Below are 9,783 nucleotides of genomic sequence, written 5' to 3'. Positions count from 1 at the left end.
ACCGAGAAGTGTGAATGAGTTGACAGGCAGAATCTACCGCATTTGTCACTATGCTTGCTTTACTGCGTGGTGTTATACAGCTGGGAGGAGGCTGTAACATAGCGCAAGATAATCTGTGACAGTCAACATATTTGCATGATTTCCACTGAGGTCCACTCACAAACAGCAGACTTGGGAGGAAACGACAGCTGCGTTGACGTTTTTCATCGGAGACGTGTGTCCATGGACGGGGCGCTTTTTTCTCAGCATTCCAGTTCAGAACAATTCAGAACATTTGTATCGCATCATTGTTGAAATCACTCTTGGATATTGCTACGAACTGTAGCCATCACTATTCTCATTTGGATTCAGGAATACACTTGCCCACAATGGATAACTAAAGATCGTTAACATATAAGGTGCTCATCAATAACATTTGGGTAAGTTTTACTGAGACAGCGTTTTAATTACATCCAGATTTGGGTTGTTTTCCTCTACGTGGAACACATGCTTTTGCGGGTTGCAGTATCTTTAATGTTCCATCAACTTAAAAAATGGACAAAGAGAGCCTTGCTTGTTATCAGCGTGTTTTGACAGCAAGCATATGCTGCAGAGCAGAGGAGAATGAGTCGGGTTTATTTATTAATTTGATACTGATGCTTAATATTTTGGAGCCCAGATATTTGTAAATTCCCGTGAAGATTCTGTTCAAATTAAGCAGTAGCGTTATACTAAAATGAGATGTAAAAAAATGAAATGAGATTTTCAGTACACAAATTGAAAGTAGACTAGTTCTGCATTTTTATATTAAAGACTTACACTATATTGCAGATTAGCCTGTCTAGCGCGATTTTGTATGATATGCGGACATTTAAGAATTTGCTGTTCCGCTTTTGACATAATATTGCCTCTTTTACACAAAATGAATAATTATGTATGCCAGCAGAGTTGTTTTACTTGGGTCCGTTCCCCTGCTGTTTTCAACACGTGGAATACCGTGAAGATATGTGTGGGCATATCTCCCACGTAGTCCGATCTGCTTTTTTTGATGTATCTCCTATTCTCCCCCAACTCCCATTAAGGACACGGACCCAGCGGACTCCGTCGGGTGTAGGATGTAGGGATGATCCCTGTTCCGCGCTTAAAGGGTCAGTCGCAGCTGTGGCAGATGAACGCAGAGCCGTCTCCTTGGGTATGGATGATCCCCAGCGGCTCGGGACTGTGCCGGGTGGGTGCCGCTGTTCCCGCGCCCCTCTTGCTCTCCGCTCGCCCACCTCCGCTGCTGCAGGGGCTCTCTCGCTGGCAGCTGTCCTGTGATCCATTCATTCCTTTCATACGAATCCCCCCAACGACAGAGCCAGCCATCCATCAGTTTCCACTTCAAAATGTCCAGGTATTGCTGCTGCCTTGATTATGAAAATGTCACCTTTAGCCGACAAAGTTTTTCCATCATCTTTGAAGTTATTTACAACATGTGTATCATATCAAATCACGACAAACATTCTATTCTATTCTTAAATTATAGAGAAGTCCTATGCACAGGTATAGTAGTAGCCTACTTTATATGGAATCTACAAATGACAAAGCAGTGTTATTGATCGAATGACGCTAAAATGACGCACAGAATAACGCAGTCATAGTGAATATTTAATTCGGTGGATGTGGAGGTCGGAATGTGTCACTAGATTGCCTGGCATGCCCCTGTCCTAATCTTGACTTTGTGTCTTACACTGAGGGCACTTTGGTGCGGGGAAGAGAGGACTAGGGCCCGGGTTGAGAATAGATTTGTATGCACTGTGTGCCTTGCAGTGTCTTCCGAGGTCCGCAAGAGGTGCTTTTTTTTGCTCCAAGAGCTGAGAAGCACAATTTCCATGCGAGCACCAGGGCATGCAAAAGGGGCTTGATCAGGACTTCACAGGCATATTGATAATGATGTAGACCTTGACTTTTCATTGCACTAAGCAACATTTACAGGCCTAGGATTTACGCGGTTGTGAGAGTGGGAGGATCGCTTAAGCAGTAGGGAAAATGAAGGGCGATGATGCAGCACTTGTGTTTAAAGAGATTTTTTTTTTTTGCATGGCAAAGTTTTTTTCCCCGAGTTTTCTGATAGATTTTTAATGTGGCAGCAGCATGACTCAGTAAGCATAGCGAGTATCTCCTACGGCTGCACTTGTTATGGCCGTGAGTGTTTTTATCCCAAGCTTTTGGAAATAGACTAGATACATTGCATCCTTACAATTTTAAACATCAGTCTGCAGCCTACTGGTAAATGCTGCTAGTGAAACGGATTCAGAGCAGTCTCAACCCAATGAGTTATTTTTACTTCAAATGTTTCTTCCCAAGTCATTGTTTTCTTTCCCACGGAGACAGCTTGTGGTATTTTATCACTTTGGTGTGAGATGTTTCTCCTTTGAGATATGGCATGTGTTCTCACATTTTAATTTACTGACACAATTTCAGTCTAAGCGGGATGATGTCATGAATCAGCTCCCACGTGGAAAATAAACACACAAACAAATGCAATTGTATGGAAAGGTCCTAAAAGTGCCTGATTTGTGAAAGTAGCCTGAAGCACAATTGATGTTATCAACATATGAAGAAGTATCCCCACGTGTGTCGTTCTATCTCACCATTTCCCTTGTGTTATTTGTGTGATATTACAGTTCGATCTCCCATCAAGACCCCATGTTCTTGGATTCCAGCCATCCGCAAGTGTGGAGCTGGTGCCCGTTTTTCCGCGTGTGTACCGAACGGTGCTCCCCCCACATTTTAGGAAGGGCTGGGTTGAGAAGAGGGTCCCGGAGTACAAGGTAAGCAGGCCATAGCAGCACAGCAACAGATCTCATCAGACGTGACCAGTAGTGCTTGTGGCTTGTGTGGCATTTTCTCAGGCCTGAGCGACTTGTGCGTGTCCTCTCACTATTGCAGGTGTACCTGAACAACACGCTCGCTCTGGAGACCACCTGGTTTGCTCCCGAAGAAATAGGAATTTTCCAGAGGCAAGAGAAACCACTGCTGGTGACAAATCAAATGGCAATGAGCATATCTAGGCCAGCCTCTGCCTCCAGGAATTTCCACACTCTGCTGGTGTCACCGCGCCGCATATCAGGTTGGTGTGGAGATTTATCACCTGCACTCTCATTCCCGGCCTGACCACCGCGCTGACAACATTTAGGAGGTGTTTTGCAGCGCCAGGGTTGCTTTCAGTTCCAGCTGATTTGATTATTTATTTGTGTGCTTATGTCGCCGCTGAGTTCTAATCTCTCTTTTCAGCCAGTGTCGGCGGCGAGGAGATAATGTCAGTGCATTGTTTACCGTCTCATGTAAACCATAAGATGTGCTAAGCCATCTGTGTGCTGTGTGGGAGTTTAGTTAGGGGAAAGTTGGGCTGGACTGAATTAAACGTTGATGGAACAGGACCGAGGAGTGAGCTGTTGAAGTGCTGTTTACTGCAGCGTGTTTGGAGCAAGGGTCAGACACATTTGCATACTTACAGAATAGGTCATTATTATATAAATGCAGTGATGTGCAGGATAATACCAACAGACAGGACATGTCCATGGGATACAAAGGGTGTCTGCAGAGATTTTAATATGTCTTAAGATCATGCATATATATACACACACACACACACACACACTCTAACATCCATAGAAATCCGCCATTTGCAGGTTGTATGAGGTCTGTTGTCAAGGAGAACCTCTTGCTTTTCACTCTATGCATTGTCCTGGCTGTGAATTGAGGTGCATTGGGGTTTGTACACAGTTCACACTCCGAAGTGAAACGGGAATTCTTTCTTAGCCATAGGTCGAGGCCAGGCTGACTGAATGACTCTCATCGGCTTGCACAAACAGTTGGTCCATACAATGTTGTACCTTTAGTCGAGATGGCTATAGGTAAGACTTTCCTTAGTGTGTTGTGGCTGGCTTATGTACAAAGCCTGAGAAAAAAGCTATATCATTCAGCCTTTGTAGCCATTATATGTAGTCAAGGTTTTGGCCTACAGACAATTTCACCCAGGTGAAGAGTAGGTCATTCCTGGAGTCCAAAACCTTGCTAACTTGACGAGGGACATTGTGCCTTCCAGTGTCCAGGTAAAGCGCGTGGATTGTGCTAAAGTGATGCCCAGGGCCAAAAACACATTCTCATGCAGCCATGTCAGGGCACATTAGCCTCTCCCTGCAACACTGAGGCACTTCCCCTGTTAAGACGCCGGTGCTGAAAGCCTGGGGGCAGGGCCGTGCGGCGGAAGGGAGGCTGATAGCCCGACAGGAGGGTGGGCATGTATTGCAGTCCTCGCCGTAATTAAGCAATCAATTACTTGGCGGCGTGATTGAGCGCTTGTCTGAGTGCGGTGTGGCCCACTTCACATGCCGCGGGGGAGGATCTTTCAGCGTAATGGCCGCATATGTCTGGCGGGGCCGCCCGCCCGCCGACCGCTCTCAGGCCCCCCGCTCCTGTCCTGGTCACTTCAGGATCTACTGAGTCCTTGTCCAGAGGAACGGTCAGCGAGGACACGGCTCCTGATTGTATCTCCTACATGGACAACCACGGCTGCATCCTGGGCTGTGTGTCCTTGGGTTCATTATGGGCCCAGCTGAACAGTAATCAGTTTCCCTTGCCAGAGCTCATTCATCTCCTTTGAAGCTCGACATACAGTTGTCTCTGACCTTCTATTAGTAGAACTTCAGTGGCTTTACAGATAGATGTGATGTGAGGTGATTGTTGTGTAGGCTTCTGATGTGTTGGTGATTGATGTTCTCCCCCCCCCACGCCTCCGGCTTGTTTACTGTTAGAAGTGAGCCTAGGTAAATAGTGTCCATGCTGTGCACGGGAAAATAGGTGAACATTCAAATGAAGTCTTTACAGTGAGCGTCCTAATAATGGTGGCAGCCTGGTCTCATTGAAGAGTGCACTCAATGGAGTATCATGCATTTTTAAACGAGATACAGTATGTATTACTCCCTCTCTGACAGTCATCTGTTCTAAACGACCAACAGAGCTTAGCAAGTATTCAAGCCTTGGCAGGATCGCTAGCTGAGATGGGGGTTATGATGATCACTAGTGCATTTCGCATGCAAAGAGACTACAAAAGCTATGGCAAGTAAGGCATATGTAAAGCGTGTAAAAGTCGAGATCAATGTTTCATGCGCGTCATTCTAAGTCCATATTCTTGTCCATGTATCCGGGCGCGAGCCCTCTGGAGCATAGCGCAGGAACACAGAGGCGTGTGAGCGCAAACGCAATGGAGGTTCAAGGTAGTTATGCATTAATGCCAGGAAGGACTTACTCAGATGAACGGAGTGGGCATACTTTGCATGCCTGCTTTAATATTTCATCAAATGGAAATGTATGTTTTGCTCGCTGGTTCACAACATGCAGACATACCAAAACACACAGAGCAGTTTGTTGCCTGTCTATCATGGAAATAGAAAACCACGCGAGCATTTGGAAGACATGCTCTGTCGGAGCATTTCCTATTTCAAACTTGTTTCCCGTTCCTGCATGGGCATACGAAAATGTCATATTCCAGAGTTTCAGCTACTGCATGACACAGGCAATGCACCTAACCGTAACGTAGACACCGTTCCCAGAGAGGAAAGTTAGAGTCATGCAGGAAAAGGTCATCTTGACTGATTCAAGCTTGAATGGTCAGAATATTGTTATTTCAGAGGAGCAAGTAGATGGAAGTCTTTCCTGTCGTTAATGGTATGAATCCTATTACAGATGTGTTTTCCTGTGCAAGATGCAGCAGAGAATTTAGAAATGATAGTTCATGGCTTTGTACAGGCTGTCTTCTGTTTAGACATTAATATGTCTCAATAGTCAGTTGAATGTAGAATTGTTTATTGTTCTGTCACTGACGTTAGACATAATTAATGTGGCTATCATCATTGCTGTTGTCATTGCAGGTGTACACACGCATAGGACTCATAAACAGGCCTAGATATCAGTTAAAACAACATCAGATCTAGGAGATGGAGGCTTGAAAATCAGGAACCACAATGCAAAAATAATATTTCAATGTTATAATTTTGCTAGGGTGATGCAGTAATGTGGGACTTTGTGGGAAAATTCCCCATCTAATTCCCCAAAATTCCCCATCCATTCCCCAAAATTCCCCATCAAAAAGTGGGGAGTGATGGGAAAAGTTTGAGTAGCACTGCTGTAAATCTCTCATAACCAAACAGCAGTTCTCTTACTTGACATTCTTCTCATAATTATTCAAATGATTTATATGGCTCATCACTCTCATTGGGAAGTCTTTGAACTGTAATGGCTAAGGTGACCTCCTCATGGTCTTTAGGGGAGCACATATTGATCCTACTTTTGCACCACTGACTGCCGTCAGTTGAATACAGAGGACGCAGAACCATAAAATCCTGCAGTACATCACGCTGAACGAAACCGGTTCAGCCACTGCCTGTCCTGGTGGTGCACATCAATCTGCCATTTAATGAACAATTCTGTAAACAAATGTGTGTCTGGGCAGATTGAGTGGTCATTTCCGGCGCTGATAGGCCATCGTCTCTCAAGGCTACCGGGCTGCTCATCTGAGTTTGTGCTGTGTTTTAAAGTGCATTATCTCATCAGGCACTTACACATGCAGTAGCAGCTTTTACAAGGCGAAACATCCCAAGCATGTGTTGTGCACACAGCATGTCCTTGCCAGTGTGAGTTTTTCTATGTTTATCTGAGGCGCTTTGAGCTTCTATTCAGATCCTTTGCCAGCTGATATGCGTGATTGTCCCAACTATTCTATGCATGAGGAGCATGCCTTTCTAACACAATATGCAAACAACAACAATCAAACCCTATTGTATAATTTAAATAGAGCATCCTGCCTAAAAGCAAATTCTATGAATAGCAGTATAATGGAATAAATTATTTATGGCGCTGTGAATTTTGCTGTTTTTTTTTTTTGCTGCTCCCTCGAACAAAATCGAGAAGACTTTCAGCGGCACTAGGTCCAGTTCACGGTTGTGGCTATACACTTTTGAAAAATGTTCACCTCAGGTTACTATGTTAGAAAGCCTCATACAAAGGTCGAGGCATTTAATCTATTGGTCAATTGGTTAAAAGCATGTTGGTCTTGAATCGTTTGACGTTTCCAGGAAAGGCTATCTTTCTCAGTTTTATTTTCCTATTACTGCCTTAAAACAATCAAAGTGTTAAAGTTGCACCCAACCTCATGCTGTTAAAAACTCCAAAATATAACTGCCCTCCAAAAGGCCATCTACCATAGATGACTGCCCTCCAGAAGTGCCCCTAAAGTCATTTTTCTCATCTCACTGCGTTTGCAACCTCTGCTTATTGACGGAGCCTAATGAAATGTGAAAAGTCACTCTGAACCTCTTGTCATGAAATTGCAGGTGCTGGAAAATTGAGATGAAAGTTGATTGGTCGATTTGGGATGAGGCAGCGAAGCGTTGTGCAGGAATGCCGCAGCATTTCTCTTCAAGAAGGCTTAGGAGACTCCAAGGGACCATCGGCAGGAGTGAGCCCCTAAACGCTCTCTTGTGGAGGCTGTTCATGCTCCAGTTTTCTCACCGAGAAAAACTCAATATCCAAAAATGAGGGGAAAATATGAAAAAAAGATTTACTTTATTGTGGCTTAAAGAATTCAGTAAATTGATCCAGTCTTGAGGAGACATGGGGGAGGTAGACCCACAGACGGCTGGGTAGATAGACACACATTCCTACTCCAGGAACATACTGTGCGTGAAAAGTGACATCTTAAAAAGTGGGGTATCTGTGTGTTGCACAACACAATGCAACATCATCAATGCAGCCTTTTATTCTGTCTTCACAACAGCACAGTCATAAATATTTCTGTTTACTTTGGCTGATCTGAGAGTGTTCAGCAGAGCGTGTCACCCCTGAAGTGATTTGCCACATCTCATCCAGACTATCGCCTCACATATGGTTAAACATCAGTTCAAACAGAATCTGTTTCCGAATCAGCAGAAAGAAACAGTTAATTAGACGGCAGCTGACTTTGAAGCCCATTGTATGAGCTAATTGATCAGAACCGGGCCGCTTGCCCTTCTGAGGAAAAGTCATATTTCCTTCAGCCAGAGAGAGGGAGAGAGGGAGAGGAAGAGAGAGAGAGAGAGAGGAAGAGAGAGAGAGAGGAGCAGTGGGCTAAGCAGTGCAGCATGGCCTTCTTGTGATGAGCCGCGAGCAGGCAGTGCAATCTGCTCCTCTAGTGAGGTGGGGCATCTTCTTCTCCCCCGCCACCCTGCCCCCACCCTACCTTGTCAGGCCAGGCTCTTAGCTCTCTCATAGATTAGTGTGGGAAAGCACATCCAGGAATAGGTTGAGCTGATCCATTTTTCAGAGCAAACAAAGGCCCCCGGCATTATTATCGGGGCTTTGTTTAGCAAAGCATATTTCATTACTAGTCAAGATGGGGGGGGGGTGTTGCTTGAGCACAATAGAATATAAAAGCTCTGTGAGAATAAAGATGAAATCAACACAAAGACTTTTTTTCCCACAGCGACCATAGGAAAGCATAGGCTCAGTTGCCAGTTCATTATAGAGGCTATGCAAGGGGGACCTGAGCACTGGAACAGCACTGAGGCAGTCTCAGGGCCACGCTGATGGATGGAGTATGGAGTGAGAGAGAGAGAGATGGAAATGGGGAGAGAGAGAGAGAGAGAGAGAGAGAGTGTGTGTGTGAGTGAGAGAGTCCAGTGTGTGCTCTAGCCCTGCTGTTTCAGGACCACAGACATAATGGACAGCTCCCTGGCGTCTCAAGCGTCTTCCAGCTCTGCTTACTGTCAGCATTAGAAAGGGCAGAACATTATCAGCAGAAATCCCACAAAGAGAGTATACCCGAAATAACATGGAGTGTCCTCGCGTCTTTTGTGTGCGCACTTTATGGTTGTCTGTATGTGAGGGCAGCTTCTATTGAAATATCAGACAGAATCTCAGTTTAAGAAGCTAATGAAGACTTATTTTCTAGGGTTTGCCTGAGACAGGACTGGACATATAAGTACTGGGGAGCGGTAATTGCCACCCCAGAGAGAGAGAGAGAGAGAGAGAGAGGGAGAGAGAGAAAGAGGTGAGAGAGGGAGAGAGTAGGTGTCTAGTTTCTCTGCCAGAGTAATTTAGAAGGCACAGATACTGATGCTGTTTGCTTTTATGTCTTCCCTCTATTCTTCTGTGAAAGTAGCCTTGAAAGTAAACAAGTGAAATGAAATGAAAAAAGCTAAAGAAATGAGTAAATAAATACACTCAAAAGACAGTATTCTGAAGATTTTCTTTTGTTCGCCTTGGGATCTGCCTGGCTGTCGTGTTCATGATTCTTTTGGGGTGAGCCACTATCAGCCGCGTAAGTCACAATTCTTATTTCAGGAGCTGCTCACTGAGGGCTTTGTCCAAATAATGGGATGTCAGGCCACTTGTCACGCATCCTCCACATCCACTGGCGGCGTGTCCCGTGGTTAGGTGTTAAACTGAAGTTGTTCTGCTTTAATTTTTCATCACTCGAGGGGTGGTGAGCGGTTGCAGTCGCGTTTTTTATTTTTTATTTTTTTATTTCTTTTTTCAGTCCCCAGTCCCCGTTCTGCCTTCATGCGATGACAGGAGGCCTTCTCCCACATCTCTGACTTGTCTTTTTTAAAACATCTGTCTTTGCAGTCACTCTGCAGTGGCTGTGGAGCGGCTCCGTATGAGTTATCCCTGGTGGCCTCATTTTAGTGGCACGCTCTTGCATGCTAACCACCCTCCCTCAGATCTTCCCACTCGCCCCCATTAGATAAAGTGCTGCTGCTACTGGGGGGGGTTGTGTGCGGG

At 45.1% G+C, this 9,783-nt stretch overlaps 1 protein-coding gene across 1 annotated transcript in view; it reads left to right on the top strand.

Moving 5' to 3' along the window:
- The first annotated feature begins 285 nt into the window (after positions 1-285).
- Positions 286-9,783, top strand: part of tcerg1l (transcription elongation regulator 1 like) — a 56,098-nt gene continuing 46,600 nt past the window's right edge. Inside the window, exons 1-4 of the mRNA XM_062526428.1 lie at positions 286-419; positions 1,062-1,372; positions 2,646-2,792; positions 2,911-3,091. Coding sequence (XP_062382412.1) covers positions 1,103-1,372; positions 2,646-2,792; positions 2,911-3,091 — 598 coding nt within the window. The 5' untranslated portion in view covers positions 286-419; positions 1,062-1,102. The remainder of the gene's footprint in view (positions 420-1,061; positions 1,373-2,645; positions 2,793-2,910; positions 3,092-9,783) is intronic.

This window comes from Sardina pilchardus, chromosome 22 (assembly GCF_963854185.1).
Source record: "Sardina pilchardus chromosome 22, fSarPil1.1, whole genome shotgun sequence".
In the NCBI taxonomy this organism is placed as follows: Eukaryota; Metazoa; Chordata; class Actinopteri; order Clupeiformes; family Clupeidae; genus Sardina; species Sardina pilchardus.
Note: the sequence above shows the minus strand (reverse complement) of the source record. Positions and strands in the feature narration are given on the sequence as shown.